This window comes from Adelges cooleyi, unplaced genomic scaffold (assembly GCF_023614345.1).
Source record: "Adelges cooleyi isolate 19-005CV unplaced genomic scaffold, UGA_ACOO_1.1 ACOO_flye_CR_arks_rails_tigmint_CR_PRNA_247, whole genome shotgun sequence".
NCBI classification, from domain to species: Eukaryota; Metazoa; Arthropoda; class Insecta; order Hemiptera; family Adelgidae; genus Adelges; species Adelges cooleyi.
The window spans coordinates 10,678,960-10,699,445 of record NW_026095912.1 but is presented as its reverse complement, the minus strand read 5'-3'; the positions used below and the strand labels follow the sequence as shown (position 1 = coordinate 10,699,445).

Below are 20,486 nucleotides of genomic sequence, written 5' to 3'. Positions count from 1 at the left end.
TTTCTATACGTATAAAATCGTGATAGTTACATGGGGCAAGGCGACGCTATGTATCCAGGATTCAAGTGTTTGGCTCGCAGAGGCAGCATGCTCGGATCCTCCATGACTATGGTACGACCTTTTTTGATCTCGATACCGTCGTGATCCTTAGCAATGAGACCATAAGTGGAGTCGGCATCAGACGACAACGACTCCTCGTACTTTTCGGACACACAATTGTTCTCGACGCAGTTGACCACGTACAGTACATGGTTGCAAGCCTTTTCCATTTCTTCAAAGAACACCGTAATGTTGTCCTCGTACGGCTGATCGTTGGTGCCTAGCATCCGTTCCATGCGAGCCCGGTTTATGTTGAGCATGTCGCACAGCCGGTTCAATTTGGCGCACACTTCCCGGTACGCTTTGGCCCTCGACCGCACCGAGTCCTCGATCTCCTTCATTCGTTTCCCGTTGCACCGCACCGTTTTCATCCACTCATCCAGCTGCTTGTCGTTGAACTTTTCCTTCTCTTCCGTCTGGTGTTTACTTTCCCGGGCCAAGCTCCGCCGTTTTTTGATTAGAGCTTCCATACGGTCCACCTGCGACGGACCAACGACACAAGAGCTGTAATAGCTGTGAACAGCCTCGCGTAAGTAGACTCATGGTGCCGGGTGTCGAGTTCAAGGGTGTGACATGCACAGGAGTAGCTTAAAATAACGCGAACAGCAATCGCCCGGAATTCTTCCAAGAATCGATACTGCCTCAAGTTAAGAACATGACGTCTTATGTGACAGACGGGGGTAGCGTGTGTTATTGACAAAGCCACTAGAGCATACCTATTGGGTATTAGATTAGTTGTCTGATGATCGCATCACTGGGTCCCTACTCGTAAAACCCAGAAAAAGGACAATCCAATAATTATTCGGAAACCTCGAATATTACATTATATTTAACAGTTTCGGGTTAAAGAGGCAAATTCTTAAATATACTTATTGTTTATAAATAGCCTACTTATTGTCTAATGGTAAAGTCTATTCAACAATTAAGTTAAGTATAAATAAACTATGGCTAATACAAAACTTAATCGAATATTCTAATCAAATAATTAGAGATTTAAGTTTCCATTTATTTTCAAGTAGAATAGATATTTTCTGTATTTCTAGGAAGTTTTCTGTACCTTTGCATTTAAGGAATTTAGGAAATACGTATGTTTAAATTATAACCTAGAGCAGTAGTTTCATTATATACTTTTGGGCCTCGGCAATATAGAATCATGGTGTAGCTGAGGCGTGATATTATAGCGGTTGATGTAGCTTACGGCACACTTACTTGGTTGATGAGAAAAAGGACGACCCGGAATAAACTGTCTTTGTCTACGACAATTTTTTTAATTTGTTTCGTAATGCTTTTGAGATCTTTCTCACCACCCATTTGGCTTATGTGCTCGAGGAAGGTCGTGTTACCCTGGCGGATTTTCCTAACATGTTCGTCGACCTCTTCGCTGTTGGATTTGAGCTGGCAATCCTTCGAGTTAATCCGTTTTGCTGTAGGAAAGTTCAGCATTATAACGCGTTTTATTTTTTTATTTATTGTTCGAGTGGTCAATCAATGACTCTACATTTAGTATAGAATATTAGGTCGTATAACTAATACAAGTTTAGTATCCGAATACAATAATATTCAAAATATTTAAGTTGCAGTTCCTAATATTGCACAATAATACAATATAAAATATATTATACTATTACATGAGGCTAATGTCCTGTTGATGGGGGGGGGGAGAGTATTTATAAATAAATGTAGCATTAGGAATTTCGTAATTTTTTATCAAGTGAATATCAACTTTTATTTCTTTTTTAATGTTGATAATTTTTATATAAAATATATATTTTTTTTTTTTGAAGAATTTTTTTATTGAACAAAAAAAAAATTTAAAAAATAAACTTTTGATATAAAATCAACCCGAACCACATCTAGGAATGGGTTTAAAAATCTAAAATTTATCTTTTCATCCAAATAATATATTCTCAAGAGAAGAACATAAAATAATAAAAAAAAATTGTTTTGAACCATTCTAATGTGTATTATAATTTATATTATAATACAAACAAAATAAATTTAATATTTTAATAATTATTTTTTATTTTAAAAATAAAATTTAATTTTAATATATACATTTTGAGGAATGTATTATAATATTGTATAGGTACTAAATTGTGTAGATTTTTAAAGCAAAATTTAATAATTTTGTATACTTAGATATTAGTTTTAGGATTTTTGATAAAATAATAATCGCAGCTACCATTCACCACTTTACTTGAAAATTTAATAATTAGTATTTTATATGTAAAAAAATGTCTATCCCCCCTAAGACAAATTCCTAATTACGCCACTGCCCCAGTATTGTGATATCCGTCCTTGAAAGATTTTTATAAATGTTGCTTGCCTAAGAATGAAAACATAATTATCTACATTTCACACTGAAATAAAGTTGAACATATTAATATTTCTTATGTTTTTGTAAGCTAATGTTCAATTTAATTGGTTAAATTTGTACTTATGTAATTTTCGAGGCGGTATTATTCAATTTTTTTCTAACTTTGTTACGGAGAAAGTATTGGTCCTACAAGTAAGTCATTTTATAAGTTTCATAATGCTAACACCCTACAAATATTTTACATTAAATAAACACCTGTCCCCTAAAAAAAAACTTTTCTGACTTTTACCGGACGCATGTGTACTTACATTTTTGTATTATAAAGTTAGTCAGCTTGTACTCCTTTTGGAAATGATTTGCCGTTAACAAGACTTTTTCTTGGAGCTTTAATTTTTGAGCCGCCGCGGTTTCCTTGTATTTCTGCAAATGGTTTGAAGACTCTTGCCTGGGCAAACACTTAAGGTAACAAAATGTTGAGCCAATTCCGAGATAGTTCTTTTAAAATGTGCTACTACACCTGTCTTTATAGGCTCGCATGGCGTGATCAGCAACGTCTCTGACCACTTTCTTTTCTTTGTTCAGCCGGCCCATGAGCTTTTCGTACACTTCCTTTTTCTGCGACATCTCTTTCATCAACGATTCCAACTCATATCTGAAGGTTATTTGCTTTTTCAGGGCATTGTTGTATCTACTGGCTTTCTGTACAAAAATAAAATAGTACATAATATTTTGCTGATAGCAACAGGATAGGCTGTGTAGCCTGCACTATGGAATCCAAATAAATAACATAATTGCCACCGGTTGAAAATTACTGTATCTGTTTTAGTTTGAAAATAGTTGTAGTGTTCTACATTTTCTTAAGTAATTATTTTGTTTTGCAAAAGTCCCGACGACCAAATACGTTTTGAAGAACGTACCTATTTTATTTTTGTAATAAATTTGTAGTACCTAATTGGAATTTGATTTGTTACGGTTATGTCATTTTTAATGTTGACAGTAAAAATACACAGCAAGTGCACTATATATGTTCTATCTCTTTACATATATTCGAATTGATTTGTGTACTAACGCTAGCAAATTGTCCTATTATGTCACCGAAAATCTTTCTAGGTTTCGAAGACATTTTTCGAGCCATATGCTCATTTTTCATCCAATCGGATAGTTCTTTTTTTTGTACTCGTTGGATTTCAACGTTCAGCTCTAAGTTAGTCTTTCTGAGGTCTTTCAAACGTTCCAACTCCTGCGCCAGACGATTCTGGAGATGCATAATGTTTTTTTGATGCTTTAGGTCCTGTTTGAGTTTGGACTTTTGCAAAGCCACATTCAGGTCGGTCACCAAATCGGTCTCTTCCTTTTCCAGCCGCGATATTGCCAACCTGTGCAACCAATATTGTTTAAAACGAAATGCTGTGAAAATACTTGAGAGTGTACATCACTAGAAGATATCTAAATCGCTAACTAAAGAAAGTGGACAAGTTCACTTTTTCTAAATTTTTAGGAAATACAAAAAACCAAAAGCGTTTACGTGTGCTTAGTTTAAAATGTTAATAAAATCATAATTGATAAAAATTGACTGGTCCCCTTTCTGTAGTTAGCGTTTCACAAGTTTAATCACCGTATTGTAAGGGATCAATTAAAATATGTAAAAAAAAAAGGTTGCAGAAGATGAACTTTTTTGAGGTGCTGAGCAGTCTTAGATCAGTACTTAACTTAAATTTTGACATAAGTGATTTTCAATTAAAAAAAAAAATCAGGCATAGCTAAAGCCACGAAAAATAATTATAAAATGCAACGCTTTTTATAATCAAAATTGTACACGTCAAAATGTAGGTAAAGTCTTGATTTTTGATTTTGAACGGATGAAATTTTACTCTAGAGCTGTTCAGATTCTCAAAAAAGTGCATCTGCTGAACCATAAAGATGTGGTTTCTGCTTTTGTAGCAAGCCAATAGTAATCAAAGAATAGATCGCACAATATTCAATCTTTGCCTAATAGTACTTGTGCATGCGTTGTTAATAGTCATCTGCAAATACCAAGCAGTAGGTCGTAATAGCCTGGGCGGCCGGGGTCATAAATAGATCTTTTTTTTTACTCTTTATTGTTTCTAAAAGTCGTCGGCACCGCATCTTTTTGGAGCTCTTGACGTTTGTAGATAAAATTATTTTTCAATATTTCTGCTCGAAGAATTTCACTGGTGTTGTCTTCCTTAGGTATTAGAGGTGGCCTAACCATATTTTTCTTTTTACACAATTTTTATTTGACACCGATACGACGACCAACGTATATATGTACAGTGTACACCAGTTAAAAATATGAGGAACACCTTAAGAATTTAACACTTAAAGCAATCGGGAGTCGACCAATTACTGTAGATTGTTTTCATATCGTCAACCGTTTGAAAAGGAAATTTTAACTTATCCATAACTAGGCGACCAGAGAAAAAAAAACAACAATTTTCCATTATAATGAATTGTGTATTTTCAATAGATACTTAAGTGTATGTGAACATTATCCATGTACGTAATATAATAAAACATAGTAGGCTTAGTGCCGTTTTCTTATTCATCTAATACTTGAATATTTCATAAGATATCTTATTGTAAATTAATTTTACGGTGTATAATATAATATACTAGAAATGCTACGCTAGTTTCATAATTTTAATAATGATGTAAAATACTTTTAAGATAAATTTCGCAATATATTGCTTAATTTTTAATCATTCTAATTAACTATAAAAGGGTGTATATAATATTTTAACTCTAAGAGTCTTCTTAACAATTTCGATTTTTTTTTTGAAAATTGTTTAATCACTCATAAATTACAAATCAATTATTACGCTATTCTATTTTGAAACATACCAGTGCAGAAACTAAAACGCGTCACTCAGCGTTGTACCAATTGTACGAATCAATTTACTATATTTATTAAGTATTTAAATAATTAAATATAATTGCATTTGAATATTTTAAACGAATAATATATAGGTATGTTTTTATGTCAAGCGACATTTTGATAACTTTTAGCACAAATGCAAACTGATCACAAATCATCACAATTCCCTTAATTAGAATTAAAACTCTCCTTTCTAAAATATTAATTTGCTTTTGCTGCTTTGGATACTACAAGTACATTACAAAAGCCTTGAGTGAAATGTATAATGTCTAGCGGTTATAATGTGTGTACCCCGTAGGTACCGTGATAGTCATTTGTGTATAAAATATTTTCTAATTGTGTTTTTGAGTTCAAATTTATATTTTGTGAACAATCGCAGTGTCAGTAAAGGCTTAAAATTATTTTAGTAGTCGTGCGTTAAGTTTTATTTTTTTTTTAATGTAATATCTGTTCATTTAGGTGTATGCTAAGTACCAACTATTATTACGCACACTTATACTATGCCTATATGGTTACTAAAAATTTTCTCAGAGAAATTCAGTTGTCTGTTTAGTTAATGCACGTTAAGTGTTTTGCGAGGGCTTACTCATTGTATTACTTCCTTAGGTAAGTACCGTTTTTCGAAAATACAATAAAGTATGGTCGAATTAGGCAAATAATTATCAGAAAGATGTTATGCATAATTAAAAGAAACGGTTCACAGGTAATGAGGCCAGCAGAAAAAAATTAAGAAAGTCGAAAGCAAGAAGGAAGCAACTGAAATGAGAACATAGAGTCGAATGTATCCATAGAGTGCCATAAGTTAGATAGAATAAATTAAGAAGATAGAAGATAGATTAAGGTGGTTTGAGCCTGTTGAAAGAAGAGAGGAAAAATTTAATTATTTGAAACGAAGCGGTTTGACTGAAAAATAAATTATTAGTTGAAAGTAAGCTTGTGCAGGCAGCGACATGAGGAATTATTATTCAAAATAAATTGTCTATCGCCCTGAAGAAGTAGCAAAGAGTAGCCCTCGGTGAAACACCTTTTTGTAATACTTTATAACTATTGTTGTGATATGAACAAATCTAATTTGAACTAGCTCGTGGTCGTTGGATAGGTGATCGTTTACAAAAACCGAGCGAATATTATCCAGTAAGTCATGTTGAGTATGGCGAACAACAGTGGGAAGAAAACTCTGGAGAAACGGTCGATTTGCAAAGCTCTGGCGCGGTTTCTTTGAGCAATGGCCGTTGAAGCTGCAGCTGCGGCTGCTGTGGCTTGTGGTGGCGGACGAGGAGGCGGTGGGATGGAATGGCCGTCAATCGGTTTGATGCTACTCTGTAGACATATGCAAATCATAAGACTTTAGAAAAATTAAATAGATCAAGGGATACATATATCATAATATTAGCCGTGCCTCCTTGGAAATAATATCGGACGCTCGTTTTAGGTTGATCAGTGTTTGAACTATATTATATTATATTAAATCCTTTTGTTGGGCCGTCAATTATTTACCCCGTTTGTTTAAAATTATACCATACCAACGTAATCAGAGTTAGGCATTATTCACACAATTGTTTGTCTTAGAGTGGTAATTAAATGAAAAATGATCTTTTATTCAATTATATACATATATGATTTGTCACTTGTGTATAGATAATAAATAAATGTAGAAGTTATTTAAGATGATTAATAATTATTATAAATGTCTACCTAGTTTTCAAAATCAAATCTATAATAATTAAGGGAAGCAATATGAGAATTAGTTTACCCTTTGCAATAATTTGTAATCATTTTTATGTGAATCATAAAAAATTCTAACATTGGTCCTGACGTTCAATTGCCGTTAACATACTTACTCGGAAACTAAAATCGAACGATTTCTTTGAAAAAGTTTTAGGCGGGATGTCAGCGTCGCCGAGAACTATGTTGACAAGACAATATTCCATGAGTGCCATGAACACAAATCTAAAAAGTAAAATATATTAATATTTTCCTTAATAATATTTTATGTAAAAATTCAACATTGTCATAGGCCACAACAAGCTAGAATTTTTAGCCTTCTAAAATGGTCAGTGGCCACCCAAAGAGGTAAAAATACCAGAACATAATTTCAACCCCTAATTGAATGCCATATTGGGTATGTTTTTGTAACTGTAATAATATAATTAACAAGCACACGTGGCCAATGGAGTGATTAATTTAGTGCGAAACACATTATAAAATTTAAAACATAATATAGTATAGTCTGTAATATAGTGTAATATGGCAGCCTTGATACGTTGAATGTATATTTTTGTTATTGAAAAAATATGTAGAGCGAAGCATTGTTACTTTCTGGGAATGTATTATTATATACTTAATAAAATAGTAGCAACTGGACACTTACACGGTGCATGCGGACATAAACGTGTCGACGGCCTTTAAATAAGAAACCGGAGGTAAAGAGGCCTGAGACTTTGCGTGTTGAGTGGATAGAGTCAATAAAGATGTGACGCCAAGGGTGACACGGGCAGGAGCAGCCTCGGGTTTGATCCAAAATGAGACCCACTGTAAATTATTTGATATGGTGAATGCAATTAACATACGTAGGTTCAGACAAACGAGTAGATAACACACTGAACTCTGAACTTAGGACAAACAATGGATTTTGAACTTTTGACAAACATCGAACATGTAAAATGCTATTTGTTAAAATATTTTTACTTTGAATACACTTCAAAGTAATTCAGTGCAACAATATTATGTCAGTGCACCAATCAAAATCCCTCTCACTTGGTGTAATCAACATAGGCTATACATCTATATTAATCAGGTCTGGTTCCCTCGAGGGTAATACACTTTGTCCCAAATTGCAGAGTTTGACAGTACACAAGTTTTCTTGAGAAACAAGCTTAAAAAAAAACACTTACCGACATGATGACGATAAGACATGTTGGGATGTAAGTGTGAAACAAATAATAACCGAGCCTGCGTTTCAAAACGAACACCACTTCCAGACAAGTGAAATTTCCTAAAACATAATATAATAATATTATTGTGATTGGGATAACGATGGTTCGGTTTAATGAGAGACTCGTGAATTTAATTAGAGACACCAAACATATATATTTTTGGAGACTTGATAATAATTATGTACACTTCCAAAAATATAAGTTTTTTTTGATACTTCAAGACTAGGTACACGTATAATACCAATATTGGGGTCAAAATGAAATGTTATTGATGTTAGGCGAACCGTACCGGTAGAGTATACTTGAGTGCAATCCGCCGTTTGATTTTTTACTAATTGCAATTGAGGTAACTCAATGTTTTCGGCGACTACCAATGGTATTTGAGGGTCCCACTGGAATACCATATCGGTAGTGGTGTGAGAGACTGAAATCATATTGAATCACTGTAAGTTTGTAGTGTTCACTGGAAAATTATTATAGACTCACGGCTTTCCATTTGTAATTTGCATTCCTGAGTGTCGTGAGGGTAGATCATAAAGTTCATGGCGCAAGACAACGTTAGAGTTAATCTGAAAGTCAAAATCAACCGTGAAGGTCGTGGGTCGTTATTATATAATTGGTCGGACATACTTGACCATGTACAGAATAGTTTTGTCCTTGTAGAGCCACATGTAATGGTTGGGAATAGTCATGGTTTGAAAAGTCACGGCTTTGGCGTTTTTGAAAAAAGAATCCGGTCTCCAAATGTTTTTTAGCCAATCGACTTCCAGCAATCTGTAACGTGCATATTATGAACCAACGAGGATGGTCGAGCAAATTTTAAATGTACTGTTTTTCAGTATATAAAACACATTTTGTAATCATTAGCTAAATAACGACAACGTCACCTGTACTCGGATGTCATATTTTCTGGAAGACGAAGTCTGTGATCTTTCCAGGTTTGAGCGAAAAATATGTCTGCAGCGTAAGTCTTAATGGAGATAAAAAATATATGTATTACATTGAAGTATGAACACACTTGTTGGTAATTTGAATGTAAATAATTAACGATCATGGAAAGAAATGGCCAAGTACCAAAATAGTTATAGCAAAAGTATAAACAAAAAATTGATATAATAAACTAAATGTTAAAGATTTTTTTTAAAAACAATTACTACAACAAAATATGGTTTCAAATTGAAAAATTAAAAATGTTCTTACGTTACAATCAAAAATTTAATTTAGTTAAAAATGGTTTATAAGAAATTGATTTATTACTATAGTACAGCAAATCATATAGTAGAAAAAAAGTAATGTATAAATTATAATTTATTTTGTTACACTTGAAACGCTTGTTTAAGAAAGAGAATAAGTCACCATTTTTTGTGAAAATTAATGTTTGGCGGCAAAAAAATGTGTAAAGTGAGACAAATAAATTTGACTATCAAACGGAACAAGCCAATGCATTAAAGCCTATAAAATATGATTTTTTTGCAATTGGTTATAATTCGATTAATGATATAATTAAATGTGTCAATAATAAAGTTATTTACAATTACTTTTTTATTTTTCATTCAACTTTCTTTCTTTCTTTTTTTTTTTTATAAAATAAATACCTACCCGGAAATCTGAAAAAGTATTAAACGTTTCTATTGCAAAAAGAAAGAGACTTTGCATTTTGCAGATTAAATAGTTATTCGGGTTTTCCAAATATTTTGGATTTTTCGAATCAATTCCTTTCTTGAATAAGCGATTCACACGTACTCGGCTATTTTCCCATGTAACCGATCCTACTGATTACTAGATAAATATTAATGGGTCAAGTCGGTTAAATTGTAACGAAATGAGGTAAATGTAATTTTAGTTTTTGAAATAATAAAAAACTAAGTGTTTTGTAAACATTGTACGGTGAAAATTTAAAAACATTCAATTGAAATTACAATTTTGAGCTGGCTTGGCAGCTTAAGTAATTTTTTTATTATCTTTATGAGACAAATTTTGCAATTACATTCAAGACCAATTTCGTTGTTATACAATCACCCCCACTCGACCTTTTTGCTTATTATGGCGTACCATAGCGTTTTCGTCAATAGAATCTAAGCCCATAACCGTTACGTGGAAATAAACCGTGGTCGGCATTCCGTCTTTTTTCGGAGGCCTCATCTTGTCGTAGAGTTTAGGGTCTTCCGGAAGGATGTCTCTGAACTCCAAGCCATTCGCACTTCTCAGTTGTAAGCTTAAATTTAAAAAAAAACAACCTTATTTATATATGTAATTTATATACATTGATAATAGCACCACGAGTAACTAGTATACCTATTTTTTTTTTTATTGTCGGGGTATTAAAAAAAAAATTAGGAATAAAAAACAACCTAATGGCAAACGTGAATACAATAGCTCATAATAACGAAAGGTTCGCTTACTTGACAACACCAAGAAAGACGATCAGCTGTGGAATGAGATAATTGAACAACTTGTATGGATCAAAAATCTTCATAGTCTAAAACAACATTTCGAAATATATACGATTACGCGTTTACTGAATGTGTTTGAAATATATATATATTGTAAAAAAAAAACGTTTTAATATACATCACTCTTCAAGGTGTAGACTACTATATGTATGCATATTAGGACAGTTTATTTTTTCATTTAAACTCTACCCAAACTGAACGATTTATATTATACTTACTACTTACAAATCATTACTCTTTAGATGGTATCATGTTACATGTAAGTACTTTGTGCAATTTCAACACTGATAATATATATGTTTACCTATTTAATAGAAATAAACACAAAAAATTCAAAATGCGAGTTCCAAAATATTAAATGTACACTCTGGTTTTATTTAAATATGTTAGGTTAGGTACAATGTCTGTACTTTAAGAATATTACTAAAACAGAAATTTTGGAAAAATGGCAAATGCGAAAAGATGATTTATTAATAACACTAGTATTTTTGCCAGCAATAGTCAGCATAAATATGTAGTTATCATGTTTGATATCAATTTTCTGAATTCATAAATAATTTTGCAAATGCACTTCAGTATAGCTAGCAATGGGAACATCCAGACAATACGGCTTATTTCTGTTTAACAAATTATTACTAAACTATTAATGTTTACTAAACAAACAATTTTAGTTGTCAATAATTAGCACAATCACGGTCGTTTGTTGGTCAAGACAGTAGATTACATTCAAACGGATCCGTGTAACCATCAATGTCATAAAACAACTTGTACGATAACTCAAATTTGATTGAAAAACGCACTAACACTAAAAAATTGGCCAAAATTGTTCCTATTTATTGTATACAGTTAAGTTTAAAGAATGAAGGCTACACAATCTCAGTCTTCGCGGTGTTAAATTAGGAATAGGTACCAAAGAAATCGGCACTTACTCCTCGACCATTGTTATATAATATGTAATGTATTATCTTGTAAATAATCACAAGTGAGGATTTGACTCATTTAAAGGTTTTGGGCGTTAAGACACTCCTCGGTTCCTTTGACTTTAGCAGCAGATCTCTTTCTCGTTTTGTCACATATACTTATACTTTTTTATACTCTTAATCTCTGTGGCCTGTTCTTTGACGCGCTTAATAAGAATCGACTATACAGTGACGATACCGACAACGAGACTAACGGCTTACATAATAAATCCCACAAACCGTGTACCTACGTTAGTATATATTATACATCATGGATTGGTAACTCCGGCGTTCGAGAGCCGCCCGTAGTGTGTTTCGAGTGTGCTCGTGAACAAATAAAAAGGAAGGGAAAAAAAGAAGGAATAAAAAAAAAGTTGCTACCATTGCGAAAATCCTCTCCCCTAACCCACCTATGCCGCCGGGGCTTTTCATCGTTCGTTCACGCCTAAAGATTCTTGTATAGGTTATATCTACATGGGGTTTTTTTTTTTTTAATTGCATCTAACGATACTGAAGTGATGACGTAAAAGGATTTTTAAATGTCTGCGTGTGCCAAAGAGATTAAACGCGAGCACCGAGTTCAAAATTAAAACTTATTTTATAGTACATTATACGCGTATCTATTCTGTATTATATTTTAATAATAATTATGTATTTATTATAACCCAGTCAATATGTATTATGATGTTAACGTGTAATAGTTAGTCTACACTACAACGATGTACGACGGCGATGGAGATGATGATGATGATGGTAATAAATGATAATAGGTAATAATATTTAAAAAAAAAATACACATATTTTAGTGGCATGTAGAACAACGGTATTGTTGACAAAAGACTGTGACGCACACAAACAACCTTTTGAAAAACTGTAGATGAGTACTAGTGATGAGTTTATAAGTACACGTTATTTTTATTATAACGATAATAAAACAAAAACAAAGCAAAAGCTCTTGTACCACAATCGGTTAGGTTCGTATATAACGTTATAACGTGTACTATATATAACATAACTATAATATAATATACGAATATTTTTCCGTGTAGAAATTCCCACAATAATTACATGTCTCTAGGATACCAGGTCAAACCATTGAAATAACACAACGTTTGTTTTTAACTTTTATATATTTACCCTATTCAGTGCCGCCTCGTTAGTTTTTTTTTAAAGATTCCACATTATCTAGCAGCTGTAATCAACACGTACAAGTTGAGATTACTATACAAGTTCACTCGTGTTAAAGCTATACTCACTTTTGGTGGATCTCATAATGTCGTTTTCTTTCTCCATTATGTTGTAATTAATGAAATAATAAAAAAAATGTTTGGTAGTACATTTTTTGAACATTTTTTTATTTTTATTACAAGCCATGATTGTTGATGTGTTCGTGTTTATTCACTATTTATGGTAGTTGTTACTTGTTAGGTTTTTTTTTAACAAACATTTTTCTAGCCCACCCTCTGATTCTTAACAAACGTGTTCTTGCAGTTGCCCGAGCTCTTAAATATTGTTGACATTAATCGTTTAATAAACTACTCAGTTTTTTTTTAATTATACAAATTTTGACTTATTATAACGTTACATTTTTGTCCTAGCGATTATTTAGTTGAATACTCTGCACCAACTTCTGGACGGTAAAATAAATTTCTACGGTAAATCGGTCAACAACAATGCTATTTAATGTTTCAAATCTGTGACATATTATATGATAATAAAAAAGAAAACCTTACCAATCAGACCTGACGCGGTGTTCAATATATAAACGTGATTTATCTGTCAAATCTCGTGCAAGATTTATGCATAACGCGACCACTCCATAAAACATTGTGTATTACCTATGTATTATTATGTGAACCACTGACGACACTATGCGTCCACAGGGTGATCAGAAATGTATGTTAAAGTCTACACATAATATCCTTAAATATGTGTTTGTACATGCATAGTAACACTAGCGATGACACGAAGAAACTGCAATTTGAGGTGTTACATAAACAATTAAGTAAAAAATTACTTTTCATATAATATGTATTTGTGATTGGTATTGAACACGTAACGTTTTATTAATTTGTGGTACCTATATGTTTTCACTGTAATTAAGATAGACTGAATATTAATTAGGTAGGTATAGACATGGAGATGTGTGAAGTGAATTTCGGATGATGATAGTGGTGAAAGATTCACTAATCTAAACTTATCGCCTTGTTTTTTAGCCGTTCGGGATTATTAGACATCAATCATGATGAAGTGTTTGCTTAGAACTGAATGTAAATTGTAATGTTTTTCTATAGAAAGTATAATTTTCAATTAAACTACCATAACTCATAAGTGAATCGTTAAATAGAGAAAGAGCACATGTCCACTATTTTTAAAAATCAATTTTTTACCTTATTAAATTTAATATCGATAAATACATGTTTTTGTGCAAACGGGGCACATGTCTTATTTGTCTATAAAATAAAATATTTTTGACTCATTATCATCAAATAAATTACTGTATGTCATATTAATGATATTTTAACTGTTAGTAATAAAAAAACTACTTGTTTATAAGGAAATGTTATATTCTTAGTAATTTGAAGCATAAACGGCACATGTCTAAGACCTTAAACACCATTATGTACCTACCTAAAGTTTCATAATATTTTTGTAAGTAATTGTAGAACCATGTGTATAATGTCTTATACCAAATTATTTAACAACATACAATTTGTAGTTCAATTTTTTCAAGACTTATTAAGTTTTTCGTCTCTCCTGAAAAATTTAAAAATTTGGACATGTGTCCTTTCTGTATTTAGCTATTCAAGTGCTGTGTTATTGTGTTGTTATTAGTTTTCAACTTCTGGTATTCCCTAATTACATTTTATTTCGCCCATGTTTTTTAGCTGTTTATCGTACCACTTCATGAGAGGCAAGTCTCTCTAGCCAAGTTTTCGACATTCAGTTATTCTAGGAATAGTTGAAGAACTTACTATAAATGTTCGGTCGTCTCAAGTACTTTTGCAGTATGAACATATTGTGATCTCGTGCTTTATAATACTGTCATACTTATTTACCGGTTATATATGATTTTGAGTGGCGTTGCATAAGTGATATTATGTTATTATTTCGAAGAAAACGGGATCGCAATACTAATTCAACAACTTAAAGTTCAATCATATTTCCACTCATGTAAGTAATGTAAAATACAAGTTTCGATGCGGAGCTGAGACGGTATTGTTTTTACAATGATGTGCTTTTATTAATTATAAATTGTATCAAATGTTTTTTGAAATTCTAAATAAGTTAAATCAATTGAAACGCCTCAACTAAATAATATATATATACATACAACTATTGTTTTATATACTCAAATTTCTTAACTATAGATGAGGTAAAAAAAAAACTAATTTATACAAATTATTATGATTATAATTTGTACTAATTATTAAGTTATACTATTTCTAAGTAATAACTCACTTATAACATATATGTTATATCATATGTTAATAAAAAAAGGAGTGTAAATACTAAATAAATATTTGTTAATTTTGTTTTTACTATAAGTATAACACGACATACATTATGATTAAATATAGAATCTTATTATTTTAGAAAATCTTAAAATGTTTCCAATATGTCTTAAATATTGTTTCGTATTAAACCCGATTTAATCTTGATAAACCAATTCTTGCTATATTAATTTATAAATGCTATATATCATTTTAAAAAATGCAATATACTTTAACTAATGAAGCCCAGTAATAACTTCTTTGAATGGCATTGTTATTAGTGAGAACTGAAATTCCACTTATCATTTATTCATTTTCTTCAGTTGGTTCGATGTTCTTCATACTTTTTTCTATTTGTATTTTAATAATTGATCTGATCTCGATGCCTGCTCGCGACCCCCTTTGTCAGCGTTAATAATAATGACCAAAAAAAAAACCGCCATACCTTTAAATTAAAAATTAGTCCCGCACTCGGTCACGGCGTCATGCGACGGCGGTAAATTTAAAATAATGAGTGTACGGTAAACATTACTACACCTTAAGTAGAGTGAATCATCTCGAAAGACTTCAAGTGTAAAGAACTTCCGTCGAACAGCCCCTCCTCACGTGTGATTACCACCGCACTTGGAGTAGAAATCAATATTTTCCCGCCAAGTTAGCGCAATTTATTCTTTTTTTGAAAAAAATATAAAAACATGTACATATATTTTCGACGCTTTTCAAATTATTATCCTTGTAATTATGTTATGCGATGGAGTATAACGCGTACAAAGGGCTAATTAACCGATGAACAAATGTTGATTTTTGTATTTACTCGGAAACGGCAGCCGTTGTTAATATATTTACCGAAATCGTATTAGCAATTAGTCCGAACAAGTTATAGGGGGTTTGAACTAAGAAAATTGTCTGTATATAGTGAATTTACTTTCGTTCGTTTATTTTATATTTGCAGCAAAAACGTTCTTTAATTTCATAACGCAATTATTGGCCACTCTTGGTGTATTAGACATTTTCCATGTACTTAATTGAAATACAATTTCAGAGTGATTCAACAATTAGACATGTTCTTCCACGCGTTCTTAGAATGTTGATTTTTTTTTTTAACGAATTGAATGGAAGTTGATAAGTTCCTGGAAAATCCCATGTATATTTTTCGGGTATCCTAAAGGAAGTTAAATAGTGTGATCTGACGAACGTTCATGCATTTGGGTTGGGCTGCATGAAGATTTTGTGCATGACCTACTTATCGTTTAATTTTCTTTGATATTTAGTGGTTATATTTTCAAATATTATATGGATTTACATTTTATTCTCAACAAATGTGTGTTTGAAGATTCTCGGGGCAACAAAATCACTACTTGTAAGGTCCTGTTTTCTATTTTTTATGCATATCCCAAACGGCTTTTCACTTTGGAAATTATGCTATTAGAATAAGAACTTGAACGTTAAGATAGAATGTGAATGCGATGAAAGAAAATAAATGTTACTGAATAATCAGAACTAGTGTTAGGATAGTTTTAGAGAGTAACTGTCACTAAGTAGTTTACAATTTACATATTATGCAAAATTATTTAACCAACATAATGACCGATGTCAGTTTAGATGGGTGTTTTTAAGAAAACATCCATCTACCGATCCTGTGCTTAAAAGTATATTCGGTTATAAATAAAAGAACCGATCAAAATATCCTTTCGGCTGTCCTTTAAATTAATGCAAGGCTGAACAGTAAACATTAAACTGAATTAACAATAACTGTAACTTCATAACTATACATACTTAATTTCCAGCTATAAATTAATATTAAACTTAACTCTTTATTATCTGGATTAACTTAAAGACCGTCCAATTAATTAATTGCTTATGATTTGATAAACGAAATTATTTTTTAAATCTTAACTAAATTAATTGAAAGATTAACTTGAACTTAAAGCTTGTAACTCGACTAATAATTTTCTGATTAATTTATGACATCAGAAGGACTATTTTTACTACACAATGTCACATTTACTTGTACCATCACTCGAAAAATACGGAATTCTAGAATCCAATGAGTTATGCACTTTTTCATCCCCGACTAAATTGGGTAGACTCTTTCTCTCTCTTTCTCTCGCTCTCTCTCTATATATATATATATTGCTTTTTTCATTAAAAAGATTGGTAAAAATTTAAAGTGGAAATGCTGTCTGCATCAGGAATTGGAATAAAGCATACATTTTCTATAGTACTTGGAAATGACATTTCTTTCAATAAAATATATGCGTCATGTCGTTCTCCGAAATTGTTGGGGAAAAAATCTTTTGAGGAAAAAGATTGAAGTTAGTATTCATTTCACGGGAAAAAACGTATTTTCCTTAGATTGCTCCTACCCCTGGAAAAACCGGTATAGTATGAGCTTTTTTTATATTCTTTTAGAATGTAAGATGAAAAACCCAAGAGACAATTCACGCAGTTGGGACAAATTCTTAGAAAAATTCTGCGTTTGATAGAATATTTCTAAGCGACTTTATACCGACAGCAAGTGAATGATAATAAATTAATTTTATTTTCAGGCTATTGTGTGCAATATTTTGTAATCACCAGCGGCCAGCCAATGCAAGAACTTTTTTTATTGTGAAATGACTTTACTACAAGTATTAAAAAACTTGAGACTTATAATAGGCAGTCAAGAAAAAATAATGACTTCTGCAACAGACGTTGCGGTAATATGCAGATATATTATAAGATAGAGTATAGACATTTTAACGTGTAATTTTAGATAACCAAGTAGTATTTTTTCTTTAATTGTATTTTTACCTGATTACCGTTAGGAATTCCTGTGAAAAATACGTTTATATACATTATGAATTATTCTTAGGGCATAATTTGTTTTTATACCTTTTCAAATAAACACTCCCAAAACTTTTCACTTAAAGTATTTTTTTCACTAATAATTTATACGAACAATAGTTACAGCAGAGATTACAAACGTTACTAAGCTAAAATTTACATTATTTGTTTAAACTATAACAAAATATTCGAGCAAATTATTTGTATCGTTACAAAAGTTAAGATTTCGTTTGATAACTTTTTTCAGTTCTTATTATTAGTATTATTACATGAACCAAGTGATCGTACATTTAAATTATAAAACACTTAGCCAACTCGAATATTTGAATAGTCAATCAAAAACATAGTAGTTTTGTACTGGTTTAAACATTTCCTAAGACAAAAGTTTTCCGAAAACAAAGAGATAATTTTGGAAAAGTATTTATAAATTAAATTTCTTAATAAAAGGATAAAACCCGGGACAACGGGGTTTAAAAAACTTTAGTTTATATAAAATACTTATAAGTAATAAATAAGAAAACACCTGGAAAAGAAGAAAAAATATTTTATTGAGAAAACAATAAATGTACCTAATAATCGACATGCGTAGCGAAGACAGTGTTAACTTGATTTTATCAATTTGGAACTGATAAAAAAAACAAATAGAGATGAAGATGAAGATAGAGAAAATAAAGTTCTCTATCTCCGGACCATTTAATTTTTTTTAATCGGTCTGGGAGTATGGGATACTTATATAAGAATACACAAAAAAAAAGAAAAAGGAATCAAAGTTGAAATTTCCTTTGTGCTCTTCTCAAAGGTTGCAAAAATTGAGTTATGACTTTCTTCACTGCGGCAGTCGAGAAATGAAAATAAACATTCGTTCCAGTTTCTTAGGAAAACCAGAAATATCTTATAACTCAACAACCACCGATTACGTCTCGGTCCCAGTCTAATTAGTTATGGTTCAAATTAAGAATGTGATTACAACAATTTAAATTCATCACAAAACGCATTAACAAACAAAATGACTATATTTATAGACGTTTACTTAAATTAAATATATTTCTTGGACATGTTTTTAAAACAATTTAACATAAAACGACATTGCTCAAATCTGTATATTCAAATCATATAATATATATATATATATATATATCGTTCAAAAAATGTAACAAAAGAAATAATCTTTTATTATTTATTTAAAACACACTTTTTTGTACAATATTTCTAATTATACGTACATTTATTAATGCGGTACAACATATGTATATATATTGTGAATGGGTATATATATTATAAAACAAATAATTTTGTTTTATCCCTTCACTGTACAATTACAGTGAAATTACTGAAATAGCGTTTTCCGCTAAGCTAAAACTAAAAAACATGTTTTTTCATTTATTTTTAGATAGTGCACATATTTTGTTCGACCAAAAACATAAAATTTTGCAGTGAAGGGAGTAATTAATGATAAAAACTAAAACTCTTAAGCCTTTGCACAAATAATTTAAAAAACCAATACCTTCTCAGCTATCGCATCGAAGCTAAAATATCATGCAGTGAATGGTTAATTTATTTGAAACAATCGGAATTTTTTAGAAAAGTGTTTTTTTTTTTTCATTAAATTTTTCCTTTTCGACAACGCGGGTTTCCGATCAAATTCCCGGATATTTCACAGTTCATTTCAGATTTCTAGTTTCACGTACGATAATTATAACCGTACATAACTGTCCGCAATCAGCTCTGACCGTTAAAAAATAATCATCTTATACTCACGCTCCGAGTGCCGTTTGCGAGGTGAAACCAATTGATACGGCCGTGTTTGTCTGTCCGGCAGTTGACTGTCTGTCTGTCAGTTTGAATTCACGGGGAACGCGTGGGGACCAACACGGTTAACGGCATGTCGACTGGCGGGGTCGTGCGAACAGAGTGTGTCTCGCGAGGGCGTCGGGGATTGATTGAATTGATGTTTTGCGCCACACGCAAGACGGTGATGTTCCTCCACGGCGGTCCTTCGGCGTGTTCTGCCGCATCGTACGTCATTGTGACCCATATATATATATATATATATATATATACCTATATATTGAATATACCTACATGTACACCCCGAACCCGACCGTGTGCTCTCCCCGGAGTGTTTGTCACGGGTTTCAGCCCGACGTTTCCGTGCAACACGTCGGCCGAAGGAAATAGATAATTATGTATTTGCTAAATTTCACTGTGTAGGTACAAAAGCAATAGAGGCAATAGTGATTGGATTTATAATCGTATAACGTATTGCTAGTTTTTTTTGTAATTTTTCTCTAAAATACGGCTCACTATGATTTTACAAAAAACAAAAATGATCTAACTAGTTCCAAATCGGTTTGATGTTTATTCTTTAGATTTAAGCGACAACCCTGATCTGCAGTCGAAGGTCAAAAAGACCCCTTTACCCGAGAAGGCCTTTGTATGAGTTTTTGCTTTCTCAAAAAGGAAGCTGCGGTTTCCTGGAACTTATTTTTCTAATCTCGTGATGGGA

General features: G+C 31.9%; 1 protein-coding gene across 1 annotated transcript; it reads right to left on the bottom strand.

Moving 5' to 3' along the window:
• Window positions 1–4,900: 4,900 nt before the first annotated feature.
• On the bottom strand, window positions 4,901–19,929 carry LOC126836405 (glycine receptor subunit alpha-3). Its single transcript, XM_050569757.1, has 11 exons — window positions 19,739–19,929; window positions 10,651–10,727; window positions 10,301–10,463; window positions 9,136–9,218; window positions 8,879–9,022; window positions 8,735–8,817; window positions 8,538–8,672; window positions 8,207–8,307; window positions 7,684–7,844; window positions 7,154–7,262; window positions 4,901–6,632 (listed from the first exon to the last, which is right to left on the bottom strand). The coding sequence occupies exons 2-11, from the start codon at window positions 10,722–10,724 to the stop codon at window positions 6,420–6,422; spliced, it is 1,266 nt and encodes a 421-aa protein (XP_050425714.1). The 5' UTR covers window positions 10,725–10,727; window positions 19,739–19,929; the 3' UTR covers window positions 4,901–6,419.
• Between the last annotated feature and the right edge of the window lie 557 nt (window positions 19,930–20,486).

What these genes read in the sequence shown, in the direction of transcription:
- LOC126836405 (XM_050569757.1), bottom strand. Translation starts at nt 10,724, where the DNA reads ATGAAGATTTTTGATCCATACAAGTTGTTCAATTATCTCATTCCACAG. An exon ending in AATATGACATCCGAGTACAG is followed by an intron (nt 9,023 to 9,135) that starts GTGACGTTGTCG and finishes TGCACGTTACAG; the next exon opens with ATTGCTGGAAGTCGATTGGC. An exon ending in CACTCAAGTATACTCTACCG is followed by an intron (nt 8,308 to 8,537) that starts GTACGGTTCGCC and finishes ATTATGTTTTAG; the next exon opens with GAAATTTCACTTGTCTGGAA.